The sequence below is a fragment of the Lagopus muta genome, chromosome 9 (genome assembly GCF_023343835.1).
Source record: "Lagopus muta isolate bLagMut1 chromosome 9, bLagMut1 primary, whole genome shotgun sequence".
Taxonomy (NCBI): Eukaryota; Metazoa; Chordata; class Aves; order Galliformes; family Phasianidae; genus Lagopus; species Lagopus muta.
In genome coordinates this window covers 8,151,068-8,174,276 of record NC_064441.1, presented here as the reverse complement: position 1 = coordinate 8,174,276, position 23,209 = coordinate 8,151,068, and the positions used below count along the sequence as shown (strand labels likewise).

Here is a 23,209-nt window from a genome sequence, read left to right as displayed (position 1 = left end):
TCTCCTTTCTGCCCCTCGCTCTGCAGCCACATCCCTCTGGGTAGGGGTGCTCAGGCCGTTCTCCATTGGGCTGGAAGCAGGCTTGGGCCTGGTGGTCTGTGGGTGCCCGTGCATGGGTGCCAGCCCCATAGAGGGCAGTGAGAACCAGCGGGGCTTCAGGCCCGCAGGGTGGAGGGCGGTCTCCCCTTCACCGTCCTACAGCCCCACGCACAGGCCTAACGGCTATCTGCAACCTTCCCCCTCCCCCCCCGAACTACAACTCCCAGCGGTTTCCCGCGCCGCAGGACTACAGCTCCCAGCATGCACCGCGCGGCTCAGCCCTTCCCGCGCCCCAGCCGCCAAGCCCCTCCTCCGCTCTTGACGCTTGCGCACTGCCAGCGGGGCGTGGGCGGGGCATGCGCGGCGGCGGCTCTGCAGTGATAGGGGGGGCGCTGAGGGAAGGGGGGGCGGCAGCCGCCATCTTGGGCGCTGGGCGGCGAGCGGCGGCGGGCGGCGGCAGGTGAGGCGTTCCGCGCCGGGGCCGGGTGGCCCGCTTTTCCTCCCCGCGCAGTGGTGGGACTGCGTCCCCGCGCTGGGTTGGGGGCCGGCCGGGGCTCGGCTGGGCGTCGGTTACCTCGGGGCCGGGGGTCCGCGGCCCTCCGCGGTGCGGCTGTGACAGCGCCGGGCCGCCTCCCCTCAGCGCTAGGGGTGACGGCGGGCCGCGCCGCGCGGAACGGCAGGGCTGCGAGCCGGGCTATGCGGCAGGGCTTTTCTCGGCCCTGCGGACGGGGTGCGATGCGCTCCGGGCTCGGCCGTTTGTTTTAGCGGCGGGGCCGAAGCGGTGGCCGCGGGGCCTCGGGTGGGATCGTTGTGGCACGCGGAGCGTGGGGAAGGGCTCCGGCTACGTGCCGGGTCAGCCCGAGCAAAGGTCCTCTAATCGGATCGGCAGGAACTTCCCGGGAATCGTTCATCTGCGCCGCTGCTGGGACGTAAGTTAGCTTGGCTGCGGCTTGTCAGCTTCGGCTTCCCCTATGGGAAACCTGCTGAGACGCAGAGCGGCTCTGCTGATGCTGTGCCGAAGCATAAAGTGGGCCCCTATCCAGCAGCTCCTATGGATGCGTTTCCTCTTCCTTCCTTCCCCGGGCCGGGCTTTGGATCCTGCAGAGCTGCAGGAAACGCAGCCTTGTTTGTTGCTCGGTGCAGCTGACTGCTGTCCCCACTGGGAAACGACTCTGCCTGTCGGCTGTGTGGTCTCAAGATCTGCTTTCTCCCCACTCCAGGATGACAAAGCTACCATGAAGATTTAGCCTAAGGCTTCCAGAATCTGAGCCTGGAACTTTCCTAGATAAGCACATCTGAGTGGCTTCAGTGGCTCAGAGCCTGGTTGTGTTAGATTTGTGTCCACGCTTAGGCTTATGCGGGTGTGTGAGTCTTGTTGGGCAGCATTAGCATGAATGCCATCAGAACTGCAGTAACTGCTTTTTTGTTGTAAAAGCTAGACTTGTTCCAGTGAGTTGCTCGCAGGGACAATCTCCAGTCTGATGAGGCGCTGCCAAGCTGCCTACTTCCATATTTTCCCTGTCAGAGCAGGGACATCGTTCCTCTTCTGTAGGCAGTGCCATGTTACTGACATCTAGTGACAAAGATACCCGGCATTCTTTGGGCTGAAGATGGGCCATATTTTCTTCCAGCCATTTGTGATGTCTCTGAAGGATATTGTGGCTGGCTTCTCCCCTCTTTTAAGACAGCACATTCCTAGTCTTTGAACAGTTGAGTCTTGAGGGTTCAAAGGATTATACCTGCAGTTTTTTGAAGCAGAGAGAACAGCAGATTCTTTCTGGGGCTTGACAGTATCTCAGGGTTTGTGTGTCCTTTTTGTTTGTTTTTTGATGGAGAGCAAAGCCTTTATTCGTCACTTCACGTGACCCTGGTTAAACTTTTCTTGGCTTCATTACTTCTTGGTGCAGAGGTAAGATGAAGCTATCTAGTGCAGCGCGGTGTCTTGCATCAGTTTCCTGAGCTTGTACAGTTAAAAGCTGTGAATGTGTTTTAAGGTGGAGGGGGTGCATGGTGCTTGAATAATGGAGCCTGTCGTGTTTCCCTGCATCAGGACTGCTCTCGTTCCCCCCTAGGCTGGTGGCGTGCAGCACGGCACGCAGAGACAGGCTGTAGGAGGGGAGCCTGCTAAGAGTTCAACGTGCTTCTCTTCCTGCCCACTGGCTGTGGGGATTTATGGGATTGGGTTTAAAATAGGAACGGCTCCTCTGAAACCGACGGGCTTATCTCTGGAGCTCTTTAGCTCACGATGTGTGTCTTAATTAAATTACGAAGCCTGTCTTCCCCAGGATTGCAGCTACTCTTCTTTAAAACCAGGTGTGGCCCATGGCCTCCTGGACAGTGGCTAATGCATCACTCTAAGCAAAGCTTAGGTTCTCGGATTAGCTGGTGCGTGATGACATTGAGGTAAGCCTTAAGCCTTTGGGTTTGATAACAGCTAGTGCTAGCTTGAAAAGACTAGTTTCCTAAATAGCTTGTTTGCCAGAGCAGCCTGACTAATCTGCCTCCTGCTTCTACTGCTGTCATTTGTCCAAGATCATAGCGACTGCTGGAATGCAGAAACCGTTACAGTGGGTTTGCCCTTGGTCCTGTGAGAGCTGCAGTACCTCTCCTGGCTTCTTCCTGGATGAGAGCTCCAGCGGCTAATGTACCTCGAACTGCTTAGCTGGATAAGCTCATTAATGCACAGAAGTCTTACTTACTGTTAAGTCAGAACCCAAACTTTCTTTTAATAGACTACTAAATGGGTTGGTTGCTCTCTGCCAGCTTATTGACGGATCTGTGGTTGCTGCTTCCAAGATGGACTCTGTACGTAATGAACACTCCTCTTTTCATTCAAGGTGATGTCAGTGCTGCGAGGAAACTCCTAGCCCTTTAATAGCAGTGATGATCCCAGAGTAGCTGGTTCCTGAGCTTGCTGCTGATTGTTTCACGCTATTCATCCACTGTCCTTGATGACGCAGGAACCTTCATGATGCTCACAGCTTATCAGCCACAGCCCTGCTCCAAGACGTGGGCTTGTCTGCAGGTGTGCAGAAGTCCACATAGATCTGTTGGTCAGGCTTCAGTGGTTTGCTCTGTCAGTGGCTGAGTGGAAGGTAATTAAGCAGGCCATGTAGCAAGCTCATTTTCATACCTGTAGTGCTAAGCCTCTTTTTTTCCGGAGATATCTCACTGTAGCAAGAGTGGCAAATTCACAGCTGACTTAGTGAAATACAGCAGTTCCTAAAGCTGTCTTTTAAAATCAGTGGATGAACACACTCGTGTGATCACAGAGCTACCGAGCTTTCCAAATTCTGAGGCTGCTGGTGCTTGGCTGGTAGTGAGAAACTGTAGCTGCAGTATGAGAGCTGTCCTACTGTCAGGCTGCTCCTGAGCACTTACTCTTTGGCTGCCGTTAGCTCTGTGCCTTTTCAGAGGGCACTTAAGGGTTTTGCTGCACAGACCTACGCTGCAGCAGCAGATTGCTGACTGTGCTGGGGGGGCTCTGAGAAGCTGTTTTGGAGGCTTATAGACAACCACATCTTTTCCTGAATGAAAATTGCTTATATTCTCAGTTTTTATGTTTGTTCCACCACTCGTAATGTTGGCACATTGCTGTTGATAGGTTTCTTCCAGGCAGTGCCTTGTTCTTTTAGGGCTAGAACAAGCACCTCTTACCTGGGAGAAATATCCTGCTGTAGGAAACTGAGTAGCAGTTTGTTGTTTTTCCTGAGCAATGAGTTTGAGCAGGTCAGCTTTTTTTGTGCTCAGTTCTGTGCACGCACTTTCAGAAGTCAGGTGACAACGTTGTGACGTCTGTCCTGTTGGCTGAAGCTGGTGCTGTTCTAAATGGTGTCGCGTGGAAGACTTCAGGCTATGGGACATCAGTTTTGGAGAAAATCACTCGTTTGAATGTCTGTGTGCATCCAGGGTTCAGGCTGAAATTCAGCTTTGTCTTTCCTTCCCTAAAGAACGGGCAGCTGCAGAAAGGTGTTTTTCTTCTGGTGCGGAAGCTGCAGTTAGTGCCTCGTGTCCATGGGCAGCTCCCAGGCCGGCCACGTGTTGCACCTCAGAATTGAAGCTACTGACAGCCTGGCATCAGGATGCTGCTGCACCGAGCTGCATTCCAGGTGTGTGGCACAATGTAGGTGTGAAAGGGCAACGTCTGGCTTTTAAAGGAACTCCTGGCATAGGTCTGACATGCATTTAAATCCACATCCCAGCGGTCTGCTTTTGTACTTACTGCTTTTTGTAGCAGGCTTTTAAGATGGTAACTTTGCTACTAAGGTTCCCTTAAGGCATTTCCACACAGCCTTGACTCCGGTGGGTTTGTAAGTGCATGTAAGTATGTGGTCCGGCTCTGATGCTCTTCAGGATGCTTCAGCCTTCTATTTATGGTCTGGAATAGAAACGTATTGGAATGTGAGCACTTGGCAGCAGGGCAGGAAGCAAACTGGCCGTAGGTATTTGTAGGAACAGCATTCAGTCAGATCTCCAGCCCCAGCCGTTAGCTGCTTGGAGAAACAGGGCTCTGTTGGAAGAGGACTGTTGTTCTAAATCCATCTGATTAGTCACCAGCTGGTGCAAATTCAGTATTCAGATGGATCTCCTCTGCACCTTGACCAAAATAAACCCGTCTATGTTATAACCAGAAAAATAACGTGGTAACTAGCAGTGTGGAGTGGGTTGCCGTATGTTCAAGCTTGTGAAACAGAAGGAACGTGGCTCTGAAAATGTGGTTGACAGACCGTTAAGCCAGAGGCTTCAGCTAGTCGCCTTGGCTTGCAGGCACTTGGAAACAGTCAAAGAAGCGCTGGGCTTTGCTCTTCAGCTGCCTTGCAATGAGCTGTTAGCCCGAGGAAACTCAAAAACAATGCAGCACAACCTCCCTCCGAAGGGCTGGCTGTGGAGAGGGGCAGAATGAGTCACTGGAGCCGATTGAGCAATGCAGTTACTGGGAGCTTTCTGAGTCACGTTGCCAAGCACTGCGAGCCAATGAACCCATCTCCAGTGGTGGATTTCTTGTTCTGGGGCGTTCTGATTTCAACAGCCCTGAGTCACTGAATGTCAGTTACAAATTAATCTGAGTGCTGTTCCCTGCAGTTCTTAACCGTGGCAGGCTGCTGCTTTTCACATCAGCTTTGGAAATGAAACTTGCTCATTATTTAAGAAGGGGTGGAAGATCTTCGTGGGTCAGAAGTGCAGCGCTAAACTCCTTCGTTACAGTAACCTTGAAACAGTTGAAACAAGTATCTCGGAAGCTTGTTCTGAAGCTCAAAGGAGAGGATCAAAACAAAGCGAGCTTATTTTCACTGCAACTGCTTCAAGGAGGGCCATTGTAGTCTTTAAGAGCCGTTCTCTTTGTTAGGCTTTAAGCAACTTCTCTTGCATGGTGCTCTTTGTGTCGCTTGCTTCTCATCTGTTCATATGTCCTTGGGCCAGTCATTCCACCTCTTGAGTTTCCCAGCTGTGCAGATCTGAGCTGATGGAAGTCGTTGTAGTGGAGAGGGAGTATGGGCACCGATCTGACCAGGAAAAGTGGTGGTGCTGGGGTGTGCTCAGTGCTTCTGAGCTTCCACCGTGAGCACACTGTGAAGGAACGGCTCCATTGCACCAAAATGAAAGAAAAATAGCAAGCCTCCTGGCAGAGCAGTCCTGATTCTTTGGCTGCACCTGTAGTAAGTGAAACATTAGCCAGGGATTCACAGCACAGAATTCTTCAATGCCTGGTCGTGTTGCCTGTATAGCACAGCTAATGTGCATCAGCTGATTGGGAACAAATCTCTCTGCGTGCTCCTCTTTGATAGCAAGTGAGGATTTGCAGTAAGAGTGATCCTGTTTTCTTTCAAAAAGTACAGTGTGCAGATGTGAAGCTATTTGGAGAAGGAAGAGTGAAGTAGGTGAGGATGACAGGCAGTGGTGGGACTTGCACCCTGAATTTAGTGTTCCACTTTATAAAAGGTATAATGATACATAGAGGAAGTAGGAAGGTTAGGGAGTTGAGGTACTTCTAGCTTTACCTGCAGTGTGATCCACCATCCTGAAGACTGAATTTGGTGTGATCTGCTGGGTGTTTGCTTTTTGTTTGTTTTAGGAAGCCAAACTCTATGAACCACCAAGAAAACAGATCAAAGCAGAGTGATGATATTGTCTGTGCCATGGTTTGCTGACATCCTGAATAACTTCTGTGGTTTTGAGTTTCCTTCCAGAAGGAAAACATTCAGAGGGAAGCGCTGAGAAAGACCAAAGCATGGAGCAGCTTCCTTGTCAAGAGGAACTGAGTTAGGTAGGAAAATGGCTTTCTGGGAAAGAGTTGATTGAAGGCAGTGGAGAAGATCTGCAAAGTCGGGAATGGCTTGGAGGGATTTTTAAAGACTGAGAATGTTTGTGTAACACTGTATCTGCTCGTCCTCTAAGGCGCCTATTCTAAGTACAGGCAAGCAGTTGACTCCGCTGCCTGGGACTGCAGTGCAGTTAAAAATGCTGATGTTTAACTTCATAACTTAAGTGAAACTATTGCAGAGTGTGTTCTCATCTAACGTAGGAGAAGGGATGGCCTCCTTATCTCAGTAAACATCTAAAACACCTAGATTTCCCCAAGAGAAGGCTTCTGGTTTCCAACAGGAAGCTTCATCAGCGATCTCCTGTGTGTTCTTAGCACAGTAGTGAACATTCATACTTTTTTTCAGAAAGTACTTGGCTTGCCATGCTAGCAAGATGCATTGTCTTGTATGTGCTGATCCTGTTGCTCATCAAAGCAGATGTTTCCTTTCTGCTAAAAATAGTGGAACAAATAACTTAAGCAGCATTAAAGCCCAAGAGGGAGATTATATTTAAGACTAGGATGTGCTTTCTAGGAATCTTCTGGAAAGGGTTTGTAGGATTCATATGATCCAGCTTTGACCAGTTGCATAAGCTTCTAGGAGACTCTTCTGTACAGGTCTGAAAGAGGATGTGAGAACTCTGCATCACTTTTGGGAGCAATGATACATACCCAGAGTGGAAGTCAGCGCTGCAGCAGCCTGAAAGGAGATCATTGTCTCTTATCTGGAATGAATGTTGATGTCAGTGCCACATGAAGCCACTGACAAGTGGCAGGAGGCAGTCTTAGTAGCCAGGGATGCAGCCAGCAGGGTGTGTTGAGTAAAAGCCATGTGTGAGCCTTGAGAGCTCTTCTGTCTTTCTCACTGTTTTGATTTGAGAGGTAATTTAAAAAATATTTTCTTTCCTTGTGAAGCTGAACACCAATAGTGGAAAAGTACGTGTAGTATGGCTCTCTGAGAGCTAATTGGGGTGCTGAAAGTGTTGAAGTTCAAGCATTTCTTTCTGAAAGTAGAAGTAGTTATTCACTATTATATATATATATATCTTGTTTTAGGACAGAACTCGCAGCTACAGTCCCATCAAGTAGCTCCTTTATTTTCTTAAATGTAAGAGTTAGAAGATCCTCTTAATACTGCAGGCTTTTGCACTGGAGGCCCTTCTAGTTTGATGTGTTCATTGCTTTTGTGTTCTGTTTCTCTGACCTTTGAGACTATCTGAGACAAGGTCATTTTGACTTCATTTTTGCTGTTCCTGAACAAACAGTATCAGTTTGCCCTCAGCATCTGTTTCTAGGCTCACCCTCCCTATCCTTTCCACCCACCCCAGACAAGTGGGTGGAGGCTAATCTCCCAAACAGCAGTGTGGGCATGGTTGGTTATCTCCTGTTCTAGGTGATTGTCCCAAGGCCTGGTTACATGACCTGCCCTGTCACGTGTGCAGTGCTCTTCCCTGGGCTGAGCAAAGCAGCCACGTGTGTGAGTGGGCATTGTGCCTGGGGCTGAGGTGAAGTGGGAGTGTGTATGACTACAGGAATGGCTCTGGTAAAGTAACTGCGCTTTGGAGAGGAAGAAAAAGAGGCTGTTTGCTTTTGTTGGGTGTACTGGCTATGCAGATCTCCTTAAAGCAATCTACAGAAAGAGAAGGTTAGCAGTTTGAGAGGGTCACTTCAGGCACCACCCCTGCTTGAAGTGTCTCGTGACTGAGATCTGCTCTCATGGCTTGTTGTGCAGACTATGTTTTGACTCTGAAGCAAAACTCACAGATGTTATTCAGCACTGCTGCTAAGGTGCAGGAAAGGCTGTAACACTGCTAAATCATAGTATTCTGTAGCTTAGTTTGAGTGACTCCTCTGCTCATCATAGTTTGTACTGCATCTGTCTATCTTGAGGGCAAGTTGCTGATGCTTTTAGAAATTAAGTCCAAGAACCCAAGCTCAAGATACCAATTCTAAGCTGTGAAAGCAGTTGGAGCAGCACATAGACTCCACGTGCATTGTGACAGTTCCCTATCACCTTTTGCTTTATTGAAGTAGCATACTACTTACGGTCTTGATGTGCAGTGTTGCTAGCTTATGGATAAGCAAGACTCTGAACAAGCCATTGTCATTAGCCAGGTAAGCTTTTTAGACAACTGCTAGCTTTTTTGTAGGTACTAAGACAGCCTATCCTATGGGGCAGCTGTGATCCCAAGCAGGGGTGTGTGGAACTTGGTCAGGATGCTGCTTAAATAATCTGCAAAACTGAACGGTTAGAAAAATCTTTCTAGGAGCTTGATTGCGTCTTGTCCTGCAACTGGAGCAACGAGATCAGTGGCTGCTGCTGTGGAATCTGTTATCTCTTCAAAGTTAAGCAGTCTTCCTGGGCAAGCAATGATTAAACCAATGTGTACTTGCTGCGAAGATCTCCCTGCTGTACAGTGATGTAATTTGTATCTCCACTGCAGGGATGCATGCTTTGTAGTAGAAATAAAGAGTCTGGCTTGCTTGTGGTTCCAGACCCTGCTGTTTGTCATCGTGCAACCTAACATGTGTGCTCTCTTGCTCCAGGTTTAACCAACATGGGAAGAGAAGATTAAAGTTCCATCATGATTGGAGGCTTATTCATCTATAATCATAAAGGAGAGGTTTTAATCTCTCGAGTCTACCGGGATGACATTGGGTAAGTGCTTCCATTGCATCCTTGCTCTTTGCACTTCTGTCTAACTTTGGTGAAGACAACAACCTAGAGCTGCTTTGTTCTGCATTAGCTGTGCATGCATGTAAGACTGCAACTCAACTTGCTGCTCTAGGCCTAGTTCTGAAATAGCTGAGCTTACTAAGCCCAGATCACCTGCCAATGGCAGTAAAGGATAACCTGCAGGCAAAGCTAGGACTTCTTTCTGTATTTAGAGACGTGGCTGTTAGTCCAAGTGCTTCAACAACATAGGCTGCCATTGCAGGAGTCTGCCCGCCTCACTGTAGTTGTTAAAACATTAAGGGAGGAGCAATGTGGGAACTGTCTGCCATGCGCTGTAACCAGGGCTCTGAGTGAGTTTCCAGCTCAGGTGTCCAGTACTGAGTGCAGGCAGAAGACTGCCTCTGGTCTTTGGCACTTTGATGCTATCAGCAGTTTCATAGTAGCCACCCTTGTGCTCTAATGTTCTGTGCCCCAATTCTATGCCAGCCTGGTGTGCATCAGGTAACTAAAGCTGTGGGAAGCTCTGAAACACTTCAGTAAGCGTAGATACGTCACTGCGCTTCACGTAAGGGCTGACATTGCTCACTTAGGTTCCTTTCAGGGTATGAATTGTCTAGTGGAGGTTAAAGCTGAGTAAAAGTAGCTCCTGAAGGGTTCTGTAGTTTCACTGATGGGACAGTAGTGGTCAGTGGTATCTGTAATAAGGCTTCACCTAGTGAGCTTTAAGCATCTCTTGACTTGTTCTAAGCTGACTGAAGCAGAGCAAGGTAGCAGTTCAAAATATGGCCAAACTACCTCAAATCTTCCACAGAGCTGAGCCAAGGAACGTTGGTACTGCTGAAGCAGAGAACTGCTGGCTATGGAGCTTCTGTCTCTGCTGTGTTAACTCTAACAGTCTGTTGCCAGTCTGTTGGCTGAAGCTCCTCAGAGCAATTCCTGTACCAGATCTGTGAGGTTCCCCTAATTAATGGGTATTTTGGTGACTGAATGAAGGTAGGTTGGATTATTGATGAATTTTGAGAATGTGCTGTATGTGGGGCTAGAGGCACTGTTGCTGCAGTTCCTGGCAGTGAGGTCTTGGGTTTTCTGTGGCTTGCAAACTTAAAGCACTTTGATTGCTCTGTACTTGAACTGACACTTTTAATTTAAAAGGCATCCTGTCCCTCTAAGTTTAAGCTGAAGAGTTAAATATTTCAATGTAGTGATCTTCCACAACTTTTGTCTTGGCTTGTTCTCCCTCTGGAGTGACTTAATAAGAAGTACTTTATTACATATCTGGTGGGGCAAAACTAGAAAATTGGATTTCCTACCTGACCCAGTCTTATCTTTTTCTTTCAGTTATAGGTGCCCAAAAGATCCGAATGTTCTCTAGAACTTTAGGAGTTAGTGTTGCTTTCAGTGAATCTTTCATTCAATTTTTGTGGAAGTGTCTTAGTGTCAGTCTTGTGACTCAGGTGGAGATGGAGCTGGCTGTTAACTGAGCTTATTCCTTCAGGTGTTGGACTCCTGAAACTGGCCTTCAAACCCAGTTTGTGACTTTTAGGTTCATAACCTTATAAAAGCAAGTGCTCTTAGAACAATTATCACTTGTCTTACTTTGCTACCAAGTAACAGTATCAGAGCTCTACAACAAGCAAGTGAAGTTGGATATCCACTATTTCCTCTTCTGAATGTGAACATCAGTACCAGGCATACTTGGAAGCTTTTAAGTGCCCTACCTCACCTTCAGAGGGAGAGCTTATGCTCTCCTCTGTGGAAGTTTGTCTCTAAGGCAAGCATCTGATAGATTTCTACAATGCTTCAGTCTTTTAATTCTTAATTGATGGATCTGAATTGCAGGGAGTTGAGCCCATCTGGCTTGCAGGGAGGTAGGTTGAATGGGACATAGGCAGAGCTGCTGTCATCTTCATAGGGGTACGGAGTGAGTGACCTGTAAGACTCCCTGGTCTTGGCACTTGCCTTTGATGTTCTGAAGCCTCAGCCTGTGTGCTGGGAGAGATGAAAAGCTATCCATGGTAATGAGAGCATCTCCCATTGCGTAGTTAAAGGGTCTAAATAAGCACATTCTAGCTCAAATGAGCAAAGTGGCAGTCAAAGAAGTCCTTCCCTTGACTTTGATATAGGCAGAAAACAGTCCCCACAGAATTTGGGCTTTCTTTGCTTGCAGCTTAGGAGAATGGCTTCAGTGCATGTAGTGCATCTATCTGTGCAGCAGCTAGTTGCATGCATGAACAGCCTCTTAAAAATATGAGCAAAGTGCCATGCATTTAATTCAGGATACCATGGAGGGCTCTATTGTGACCATAAACGTCTTGATTCTCAGTGACATTGTCTCTGGGAGAACTCACCTGCTTTTAAAAATGCAGCTATTTGATTTAAAAAAAAAAAAAAAGCCATTTGAAATTGAGCAGCTTACATGACAAACTGCATGCACTTTAAACAGGAATTTGGTTTCTGAGCTTCTAATACATCATTTCTGCTTCATGGCTCTTGATCCTTAAGGAAAAAGTGCAAGCTGGATGGAGCAGTGTCTGAATCTGAGCTGTATCTCTCCAGATGTGCTCCAAGCTCTGTCTAACTCACTGTGTTTCCTGGTGGCTGGACCAACCCAGGAGGCATCAACCCAAACAGCTTCCAATGAGAGCACTGCCATAGCAATGCCCGCTCAGACTGCAGCTGTTATGAGGCACACCAGAAAAAGGAAACCTGGGACTCTGTGATCTCTAGGCTGTGCCTCACACTGAGGGTTCACTTCTTTTTTTTTCTCCTTTTTTTCCTACTGAGGCATGCCCCATGGTAGCAGAGCAGCCTAGATATCTGAGATGTGACGTGGACTAAAGGCCCCATTAGTCCTGAAATCCAACCAAACGCCAGTCTGTGACACTGGCAGTCTGACCATGGCATGTCTGTGTTGTGCCATGCGAGGGCTTTGTTGCTGCCACAGCTTGTTACTTCCCAGCCAGTACTTCCTAGGCCTTCTGTGCCCAGGGGGAGGGGGTGCTGTTTGGTCTCTCCTTATCTCTTTGGATTCATTGTGCCTTGTGTGTGTGTTTCTAACCCTTTCTCTTGTTGCTGTCACTCCTCCTTTCTCCGCTGGCGCCATTTCTGTCCATCCCATCTCATTGGCTGCTGTAGCAATAGGTAAGAGACGCGTGGTAGGCCATGACTGGCATTGCAGTGGGCAGTCAGTGTGCTAGAGAAGCTTCATTGACCCGAGGCTTCTCCTGTAGCACACACCAGTCTGACTGCTGGTTCTGGCACTAATGCTAGTGGGCTAGGACCTGAGGCTGGGAGGGCTGCCACTCAGAGAAAGCAGAACTTTCCTTGAAAAGCTTACTGGAGGGGAGGAATGGGACTTCTAGATCTTGTTCTACAGTAGGTTAACTACTTTCTTGTGGGGGGGTAAGGGAGGGGAGGGAAGCAGATACTAATTTAAATCAAATTTACAAGCCTTCTGGAGCTGTAAAGCCTGGGAGATATTTGAACACCAGAATTTTGCATACAAGGGAGAGTGTTTACTGAAGAGGCTTCTGCTAGGAAAGAATACCTACTATGATAATGTATGTTCTTCTGAATATCCTTTGTTTTCAAAGTTGGAACTGCCTGCTGGACTGTGATGAGCATTTGCGTGCAGCCTTGCTTGCAAGGGTGTTACTGCTGTCTGCTCTCAAACATGGTGTGGGTAATTGGTACCATGCCCTTGACACTGCAGTGAGGAGAGCCCCTGTTGTACTACGTAATCTAAAGGAAGGATATGAGTAATAAAGCACTAGATGTGTCTTGGCTTGGTATGTGGACTACTGCTTTTAAGTCTGTCCTGTTACATGAAGCCCTCAGACTTCCTTCCAATGTTCTTAAAATTAGTGGATTTTGACTTAGTTTGGGGAGCTTATCCTGACTTGTAGCTACAGGATGAAAAAACTCTATAGTGTGGGAAAGCTGACATCCAGAGTATCATGCAGACATCCATGTTTAGCTGGGACTGATTTGTTCCCTGTCGGTGGTGTATAGTGAAGCTAGCTCAGATTAACAATGTTAGTGGCTGGGGGAAACTTGCACAGCACCTTTTCTGCACTGTGCTGGGCTCCTTCCCATCACAAGTACTGGATCTTCCAGTGCACATAATGCAGTGCTGCTGCTGTCTGCAAGAGACCTGCTCTGAGGCATAGCAGGCTAGAAAGGACACGTAACTGGGAAGTCAGAAACGTTCCTAATCCTGCTTGCTGCTTTCAGCCTGCCCTCCATGGTACCTGGGATGTGGAGGTGAGATGAATCTGAGAATTAAAATTGCCCTTTGTGGTGTGTGCAGGCACTGACATCTATTGGGTGACCTGGGCAGCTATCCTGGTTTTTTGAACTCAGAGGTGTATCTGGGGGAACTGTCCTATCAGGGGAGACTGCAGCTTTGTTTTGGGGCAAGAGTGTGAAGGCCTAGGCGTGCAGATTAGATACTAAGTAGCCCGGTCAAAACCAGACTCTTCTTTGAGCCACAGCCTTTTTTAGTGTTCATTCTTGGCTATGGTAATTGATCAGCAAAATAAGCAGAAGGAAGGTTTTCTCTGCCATCTAACTCCAGATGGGGTTAGCTTCTCTTTCTGCCTGCAATTAGAATTGTCATACAAAACTGCAGAGACCACTAGCTTTATTTCCTCGAGTCCATACAGAGTTTTAACATCCAACTCTGCTCAGAGCCTTCGTTTGTCCCTGTCGGCTGTGACATCCCCAGGACTTATCCAGAGTAAGCTGGGTGCGTTAGCTCGATGTCTGACTGTATTCACGTACGCAGAGCTGTGCAGCTGCCTGTTTCTGTGCACGTGGTGGTGACTTGTCTTTGGCCTCGTAGGCGCAATGCCGTGGACGCCTTCCGCGTCAATGTCATCCACGCGCGGCAGCAGGTCCGCTCGCCGGTCACCAACATCGCCCGCACGAGTTTCTTCCACGTCAAACGCTCCAACATCTGGCTGGCTGCTGTCACCAAGCAGAACGTCAACGCTGCCATGGTGTTTGAGTTTCTGTACAAGATGTGTGACGTGATGACTGCTTACTTCGGAAAGATCAGTGAAGAAAACATAAAGAACAACTTCGTGCTGATCTATGAGCTGCTGGACGGTGAGATGTTTCCCTTCAGCTTGCTGTATGATTTTGCACTTGGTTCTTCTGTAACCCTTTCCTTACTGCGGTTGTTGATGTTGTTGGCGTGTCTCTTGCGCTTCTGGCTGGTTGCTCTGAGCTAATTGTCTTTTACTCTCTTGTAGAAATCCTGGATTTTGGCTATCCTCAGAACTCTGAAACAGGGGCCCTGAAGACCTTCATCACTCAGCAAGGCATCAAGAGTCAGGTAACCAGAGGGATTTTGGGGTACAGCATTGCTCTGCTGGCTAATCTTCTGTAAACTTGTTCAAGAAAGTGCAGCTAACTACCCAGCTGTTTGACCTGTGCTGGGTGCAGGTGCCAGAGTCACTTGAGAAACACCACGCTGACACCTGATGAGATGTGAGAGGAAGGGCCCTGTGTTAGAGTGGTGACAGTCCCTCGCTTGTAAATGATGACTGCCTTCAAGTACTGATCTGTGTCACCTTCTGACACAGGATAAACACATCTGCCTGCTGAACTAGAAATAGCTGTCCTGTGCATGGCTCTCACTGAGCAGGCCTGTTCTCTGCAAGTCTTTGCTGCTTTTAGCTATCAGGCTTTCGTGCCTGTCTTTGAAATGAAGCATTCTTCAGCCTTCTGGATCTTGCTGGCAGTCAGGAAGGTGATGTTACTCTGTTGCTGAAGATGCATCCTTACAGTCTGGGATCTCTCGTGTTAGAGGTGAGATTCTCCACTGCACATCTGTTACGATAGTAATTCTTGCAGCAAAGCTTACACGAGGCTAGAAGATAAATTGCTCCTGAGGAGAAAAAGACACAAGTTGGACTGTTGAGGGAATGTTTTTCAAACTAGCTCTTATTGCTGCAGATTACTCCTCAAAACTAGGTTTCTCATCCCAACTCATGTTCAACATCTGTGAAACAAAAGGACTGCTGTAGTTACTGTTTCGTGTGCTCCTGGGGCACATTGCTTGTTTGTTCTTCTGACAGAGCCATGCGACTCATAATGAGGACTTAACCTAATACTCAGTTCTATCATCTATTTAGTAAGTGAGTCAAGGAGAAGCTGGAAGTCAGTCTGAAGCTGTCTGCAAAGTAGATCTGTATGAAATTTCAGCCCCAAGGTGTAAGCAGAAATGAAGTGTTCAACAGGAGGCTGCCTGGTGACTGAGGATAAGCAGAGGTCAAAGACTCTGTAGGCTCTGTTTTAGCTTATTTTATTAGCACTGACTTCCTAAGAACTCCTTTTAGTCTTCTAAGTAAGACTCAGTATCTCAAGAAACTGAGGGGAAGAGAGAGGAGCTGCCTCTGAGCAGCATATATTCTGCTAGAAGAGCAGTGTTTTGCAAGAGGGCACGTGTGTATCAGTAGCCAGATGTGAGTGCATCCGGTCCCAGTCTCCTATTCAGAACCCTAGCATAAATCTGTTTGGCCTTTTGCAGTCTGACATTTTGGATGGTCAGCACTCAAGGCAGCTGAGTCAGCTCCTGTTCCTAGCAAAGCTCTACCACCCTCACTTCCTTCCCTATTTATTTTGCTGTTGTCTGTTTTTGTTATAAGCCCTTTGTTTGCACATTACTACCAGGGCACCTTACCTTGCTCAACAATAGGCTTGGTGTTTTCCCTTTAGAGAGGAGTTCTGATCTATGGCTGTTGATAAATCACAGCCCGCAGCTATCTGCTCTGTTGGAGTTCTGTGCATCCCAGCTCAAAAAGAGCAGAAGCAATCCTTTCCAGACGTAGTATTTCAGGGGGAGCAATGGAAATGGAATTTTCCATGTTTCCATGTCTGCTATTTACTCTGGCACATCAAGCCTCAAATTCCTCTTTCACATACAGCCAATTTCTGACAGATAGGTCAGGCTAAAATCTGGGACCAGGTCATCTGTTATCCGTGCTCTTTTATCTCTGCTTAGTTCATGATGATGTTTTCCTTGGCCCGCTGACTTAAAGGAACAAAATCTGCATTTGTGGCAGAATTTCTAAACTCAGCTTTTTTCCTTTTCAGTGAAGAATTGAATACTCCACGTTTTGTGGTTACAGTGGTCTTTCCAGAGCTGGTGGTCTGGGGAGAAGTATTTCGTACTGCATTGAATACTTGCCTAGGCAGCTCCCAGTGGAGTACAGAACACTCTCCCTTGTCAGTGTTCTGATAATGGCTCTGTTTGCTCAAGGAGTGACCGACCCTGGCGAGAACAAAGCCACCACTGGCTTTAAACTGTGGTTGTGTACTGCCACCCTGTGGGCCCGGTGCAAGGCTGCTGGGGAAGAACCCACCTTGCCACTCTGGTGGAAGAGGCCGGATCGACAAGGACACAACTTCTTACAGAACTGGGTTTTATTAAGATGCCTGCAGCCCTGGGTACCATGTCCTGACATCAGGCATCTGTGCCGTGGTAAACATCCACAGCTTGCTTTAGGAGTGGAGTCCACTGCTGGGAGTGGTATTTGGCTCGTTCCCTCTGTCCTACTTTGCACTGGGGTGGTATGTCATGGGCTGTGTCTGAAAAGACTTTTCACTGCTAGGAAGGTTGCTGTGCTTTCTGAGCTAGAGGTTAAAGCTCCTTGTCTTGTTTGTGCTGACTTGCTACCTAATTAGCAATGAGCTTGCCTGCTTTGTTCCTGCCCTGAGGTAGCCTTAAGCCTAACCTGCCTCTTTCTCCCTTCCTCCTTCTCTTGCTATTGACCTGCTTGCCTGTCTAACCCTGTGTACACCACACTTGCTGCTCTACATCTACTTCTTCACTTTCTGCGTGTGATTGGACCCCGCCTATAGCATCAGGTAGGAAACCTGCTGGTGCCTCTCAGCACACTCCTTAATGCTCGTAGGAGGCTTAGAGCACAGATGCTGTCAGGTGTGTGTTAGGCTAGTGCTGGAGCACAACTGTTGTCCCAAATGGCATGATAATGGCTGCAGTCATTGGTACCAGCTGCCTCATGGCCCTTGGGTCTTACGTTGGGTAAGGGTGCAAACTGCCCTGTCTCTCTTACTTATAGATTGATGTGTCAGGTGTGGTTTGAATGTCATCAGTTTAGCCCAGTACTCCTCACACCGAAATGTGGCCTAACGTGCAGCTAACAATGGAAGCAGCTTTCCTGCTGTCTCTGACTAATGTTTAGTTTGGTGTAGGATTCCTGTGCCGAGGGAGGAATGCTTTTGTGATGCTGTCAGGTGTGTCACTACACTTAAAATCTTTATTACCAAAAGTATTTGTGTACTGTAAATGGCAAGTGCTTTCTTTTTGGTTTATGGCAAGCTTTCTTAGTCCTTCAGTTTATCTAGAGTCTTAAGGTGTGATTCTTTCCCTTCAGACTAAGGAAGAGCAGTCCCAGATCACCAGCCAGGTGACTGGACAGATTGGGTGGAGACGTGAAGGGATCAAATATCGTCGCAATGAACTCTTCCTTGATGTGCTGGAGAGTGTGAACCTCTTGATGTCCCCCCAAGGTAAGTGGGAGCTATTAAGCTGTCTTTTTTTCCTGGTTTGAGGAATTGTTGAGTGCTTAAGTATCCTGAACTGTGTTCTTTTCTACTCCAGGTCAGGTTTTGAGTGCCCACGTCTCTGGCAGAGTGGTGATGAAGAGTTACCTGAGTGGGATGCCAGAGTGCAAGTTTGGCATGAATGACAAGATTGTCATTGAAAAACAGGGCAAAGGGACTGCGGATGAAACGGGGAAAAGGTGAGAGGCATGTGGTGAAAGGTATTTGCCACCTGGGACTCTTTCAAGAGGGCAATGCTTGGTAGCATATCTGATCTGACAGAAGCAACTTACCTTTTTTCCCTTCAGCTATCACTGCTGATTTTTCTGTGAGTAGGTCTGTTGCTATGTGAGCTACTGAACTTAGGGGCCCAGATCAGAAGGTTTTTGTATAGCAGGACTCGTGTGAGAATGTGGAATGACTTCCATGTCTTGGGTGACTGACTTCGTGCCTGTACAACAGCAGCTCTGGGCTGTCATCTTTAAAATTCAAGCGTAATGATAAGTGTGGGCTCTTTGTACCTGGAAATGTTCTCTCAAGGTGGATTAACCCAGAGCTGGTCTTTAGCAGCTGTAGTCAGTACAGAATCCTCTAATAGGTTGTAGCCAGCCTTCCCAAGGAACAGCGAAGGAGCCACTCTGACAATAGCCTGTTCCACCCGGATTGTTTTCATAAATCAGAATGGTGGACAAGATAATATGCAAGCGCCTGCTGCTGTCACATGGGAGGCTGTATGGGCTGGAGACTCAGCACTTCTGGGAGCCCAGCTGCCTTCCTTCCAAATATGCCTCAGTCAGCATGCACCTTAGAGCTGAAGATGGGTCTTATGCCTTCTTCTCGAACAGGAGGGCAGGGAAAGAGGGGGAAGCAAAGGGACTCACTTTTCTCCCACTAACCATTTTTGACTGAGCTGTTTCTTTTGTCATTTTGTTTGTTGTTTTTTGTTTTTGTTTGTTTGTTTTTTTGCTGACCCCCCCAGTGAATTGGGAAGGTAGATAATCTGCTTCAACTGTGTGCACTCTGCTCTTCTCCCTGTCTCTTGCTTTGTGTGACTTGTGCATGTAATTCAGACCTCAGACACTTTCCTAGATGGTTCCCATAAACAGCTGAGCTGCTATTTGCCTTTTATCTCAGAACCAAACCAAGAGCTATCACTTCACTGTCACTTTTAAGCTGTCTTTCTTGTAACTGAATCTAGCTAATAAAATGAATGAGCCTCAAGTGGGTGGGGGAATACCCCAGGTAAAATACCTGTGTAGGCCTCTGAAGAGTCAGCAGCACTGCCTAGAGTTCCTGTGCTGTGAGTGCTTTCACGTATAAGTGTGCTAATTTCTTCAGTTACAGAAGCAGAACAGGCAGGGATTCTTGCTGGGTGGTTCTGCCCAGTCGTGGTCCTCCAGCAGGCAACAGGCAGGAGATGTCACTGTCTAGAAGTATTTAGCAGAGGTGACCCAAAGGAGCAGCTGCTGCCAGTTGCTTTCTGGCTTGTGGTATGTGGCTGTGTCACATCCCAACTAATGCTGCCTGAGACCTGGGCACTAGTAGGCAGTGTGGCTTTCCCTACAGTGTTCTGTAGAAACCAAGGAACTTGTCTGCTGATGCTGACTGGGCAACAGAGCAGGAACGACTGACTCCCACTTGTGAGGCACAAGCTACACCAATGGCTTGTGTAAACTGATCAGACAGTCAGCCTGGGGTACGTCTGCTTCCCACTTGTGCAGGTAATGGTGGCTCTTAGGAACCTGCCTGTTATGTATACTGGCTGCACACTGGCACAGTCACCCTGTTGCTTGTAGCAGTTGAGGCAGCCTAGATATCACAGCACCGTGTTGCAGCACTTCTCTGTACTTCTGCCTCTTCTGCTGCCAGCTAAATTCTCATTTTTATGGTCCCTTTTAGTAGATGAAATGAGCTCTTAGCTAATTGTAGAACCTAGCCCTGAGAATATCTTCCTAGCTACTGGAATTCAACACAAGCTGAGTGCTGTCAGGCTAAACTAGCGAACCTAAATGCATAGATGATAGCTGGGTAGATTAGATACTATAGCACAGGTTACAGTCCTCAGCAAGTTGATTATTGTGCTGGCCTGAGAACAAGGGCTTCCCTCTGGAATCAGATCACTTGCTAGTAGTGTAGAAATCAACAGCTCTGCAGAGATTTCCAAACAAGAAGAGCCTAAACTTTGCATCTCCTAGCTTGTGGCAGTGGGATAGCTTTGTGGACAGGAAAGTGTTTTCTTGTTACTGTGCTGCAAGAAGACTTGGGCTAGCAGAGTTCCCTTGCAGCACCGAGGTGCTGCTGGCAGGCAGACCTGAGCATCGTGTTCCTCTGGCTGCAACAGAAGTGTCTCAGCTTTGGGGAGAGGAGGGGGAGAATTGTTTCAAGCAATTGCCTTGAAATATGACTTTAGTGGTAAAGCAAGGGAAGTCTGAGCCAGGAGGCTGCTGTCCCCTAAATCTCTCCCTGCCTCCCCATTTCCTGGACACCTGCAATGGCAACACGCTCTGTAGAATAGTTTCTGCCTGAGCAAACTTCAGCTGTGCCAAGGTACAGGGGCTGTAGCTTGCAGCTGTTTAACTCTGTTTTGTGTTTTAGTGGCAAACAGTCGATCGCCATCGATGACTGCACTTTCCACCAGTGTGTGAGGCTCAGCAAGTTTGATTCTGAGAGGAGCATCAGCTTCATTCCACCGGATGGAGAGTTTGAGCTCATGAGGTACGGTGTGGGGGATGGCCAGGCTGGCATTGGCAGCTTGCTGCTGCAGTGGTGCTGTTCTTGGGCAGACTTGCAGTCCTCGAGCACTAGACCATGCTACGCTTGCCTTCTCTCTTCGCCAAGTGCAATCTGTAGATTGTTCTGTAAGTTCTAATCTTACAGATGCGGTAGAAACATAGCTGTGTGGTTTTCTTTGTTTGCTTCTTAGCATGCTCAGCGTGCAGAGGCTGTCTTTTTAGGAAGTTGGTATAATTTGAGAGCTTGAGGGAGTTTGACTCCTCCTTTTGTACCTGCAGATACCGAACCACTAAGGACATCATCCTGCCTTTCCGTGTGATCCCCCTGGTGCGGGAGGTGGGTCGGACCAAACTGGAAGTGAAGGTGGTGATCAAATCAAATTTCAAACCTTCGTTGCTGGCCCAGAAGATAGAGGTAAGCTGTGGGCCTATTCTGTCTCTCTGCTTGTTGTCCCCTGCTGTGTTGTCCTCACAAAAGAGTTTTCATACTTGCACAGGACTGAAGTGAACTGAGTGCTTACGGATGTGTGGTGGTGCTGCTGTGCTGTGGAAGAAGAGAGTGCCAGTGCTACAGTATGATTTCTGTTCTCTATCCTCTGCCTTCCAGGTCCGGATCCCAACACCCCTCAATACGAGTGGAGTGCAGGTTATCTGCATGAAAGGGAAGGCAAAGTACAAGGCTAGTGAGAATGCCATTGTGTGGAAGTAAGTGAGCATGCTGGTCAGGGTGCTGTGTGGGGAGGGTCTGGGAAGGCAGTCTGTTCAGTCTGCTCAGTCTTCATCTGCAGCGAGCACGTGTCATGGAGAACTACCTTGGGCACCTTGTCACTTCTGTGCTTTCTCTGGTAGGATAAAACGAATGGCTGGAATGAAGGAATCCCAGATCAGTGCGGAGATTGAGCTGCTGCCCACCAATGACAAGAAGAAGTGGGCTCGGCCCCCCATCTCCATGAACTTTGAGGTGAGTCCCTGTTTCCTTCCAAGGTGCTGCTAACCTTAGAGAGGCTTTGTCAGCCCAGCCCCTTTTGGCCTCCTGGGAACTGCACAGCTCTGAGTGCTCCCTGTCCCCAGCCGTTGTGCAGCTCTGCCTAGCGTGAGGTCAGCCAGGTGTCAAAGCTAGTGGAAGAATATTGTCCTTATAGCCACTGGGGTCTGTCACCATGCGTGTGGGGAGGGGCGGCTCTTTGAGTTCTGAGTTTTTGAGGCTCTGAGTTTCTGGATGCTTAGCCTAGAGGTCCTCAGTGGCTGTGTATGGAGAGTATCTTATCGCCGTGTTCCAACTTGATTTGCTGCCTTTCCTTTGTTCATTAGGTCCCATTTGCGCCCTCTGGGCTGAAGGTGCGTTATCTGAAAGTCTTTGAGCCAAAGCTGAACTACAGTGACCACGATGTGATAAAATGGGTGAGGTACATTGGCAGGAGTGGCATCTATGAGACCAGGTGCTAGCCCCAGCGGGCTGGCAGGCTCCCTCTTCTCCAAGCCATCCTCCACGTCTCCTCAGTCTTCAAGTACATTCAGAGAACATCTGCCTGGCCCCTCTACGCAGATCGGCTGACCCCGTGGCTCACCTGGGAGCAGACTCTCCTGCCTGTGCTCAGTTTCCACCCGCGCTGCAACTGAAGTTCAGGATCAGGTTGTGTGCAGGGGTGCAGTCAGCCTCCTGCTCCCTGTCCCAGGGTGGGGAAGGGCTAGTCTAACTCCCATCCTCTTGTGATCTTTCTAGAGAACGTCCACCATTAAACTACTCTTCTGTTGGTGTCTCACTACTTGCATCATATCCTAGTATTTTTGAAGTTCTTGTGCATATGTACTCGTAGAATAGACCTAAACATAGACTGGACAAATCTGAGTTGAAGTTACCCTGGCTTCTGTACTAGCTATTGCTGTTGTGGTAGATGTTGCTGGCCAGTCTGGGATGCCTGAGGTGGTGAGTTTGTTGGGCTTCTGCCACAGGAGGCGGTGGGCTCCCTGGATCTTACCGCCTTCTTATTTCTTGCAAAGTCTTCAGTATAGAGTCCTGCTTTGGGAAGGTTTGTGACCAAACAAGGATGAGGGTTTAGACTCTTGCTGGTGTGTATGTGGGTGGCACAGCATTTCAGGTCCATAGAGCACTTACCCCAACCCACTGCTGGCTCGAGCCAGTTGTTCCTTTCCAAATGAATTGGAAATAAGGCCACCTCCATCCCGGGGGGTGTGGGTCAGCTGAGCTCTGTCAGGATGTGAACAGGGTCTGTCCTCTGGAATCTAAAATGCAACTGGCACTAAGAGCCCCCTGCCCCAGCCTGCCCTCTCCGCACTTCTACCAAATGCTTCTGGGCCATAGGAATGCTGCTGCTACCCACAGTCCCGCTTCTGGTAGTGTGGTCTCCATTTTGTACACTTTGTGATTTGTCCAGCTCTGAATCTAATAAAGTATGTAGAACGGAGAAGGCTGCCTGTGCTGCTCTGTGGGAGGAGTGGTGGTACAAGAGGTGGGCTGTGCTCTGGGGCCGTGCTTCTGTAGCTTGCCCAGCTCTGGGCTGCTGTAGGGGTAGATAAGTAAAACGAAGGAGGAGTGCCTGTATTCCTAGCATTCCCAGGGCTTATTTCCAACGTTGCTGGTGCTCAGTTCCCGCAGTGGCTTCCATAGCAGCCTGGTATATGCTGGGAGGCTCCTAGCTTCCTGAAAGCTACAGTGGGGCTGAACCTGCATTTCTTACTGCCTGATCAATGCGCTTCCGGCTGCCTGCACGTATTAGCAGCTGGAAGAATCCAAGGTTTTGCTTTTTCCCCTGTGCTTTTCGGCAGCTGTGGGGAAGTGCTGTGCTTGGAGTGCTTGAGCACGGACACAGCGCCGCAGAACGAGGAGGGCAGCTCCGTCTTTTCTGTGAGCCTGCTGCCGGAGCA

At 48.4% G+C, this 23,209-nt stretch overlaps 1 protein-coding gene across 5 annotated transcripts; it reads left to right on the top strand.

Moving 5' to 3' along the window:
- Positions 1 to 396: 396 nt before the first annotated feature.
- AP2M1 (adaptor related protein complex 2 subunit mu 1) lies at positions 397 to 22,752 on the top strand. Of its 5 annotated transcripts, none has more exons than XM_048954537.1 (12): positions 451 to 499; positions 6,228 to 6,304; positions 8,888 to 8,999; positions 13,861 to 14,126; positions 14,273 to 14,355; positions 17,423 to 17,558; positions 17,650 to 17,791; positions 20,187 to 20,306; positions 20,603 to 20,738; positions 20,931 to 21,028; positions 21,173 to 21,284; positions 21,635 to 22,752. In XM_048954537.1, exons 3-12 carry the CDS (start codon positions 8,926 to 8,928, stop codon positions 21,767 to 21,769), a joined length of 1,302 nt encoding a protein of 433 aa, XP_048810494.1. In that variant the 5' UTR covers positions 451 to 499; positions 6,228 to 6,304; positions 8,888 to 8,925; the 3' UTR covers positions 21,770 to 22,752. The 5 variants fall into 5 exon arrangements, with proteins under 5 accessions (XP_048810490.1, XP_048810494.1, XP_048810493.1 ...); XM_048954536.1 differs by lacking the exon at positions 451 to 499 and adding an exon at positions 3,990 to 4,148; XM_048954533.1 differs by lacking the exon at positions 6,228 to 6,304 and having other exon boundaries at positions 397 to 499.
- The last annotated feature ends 457 nt before the right edge of the window (positions 22,753 to 23,209 follow it).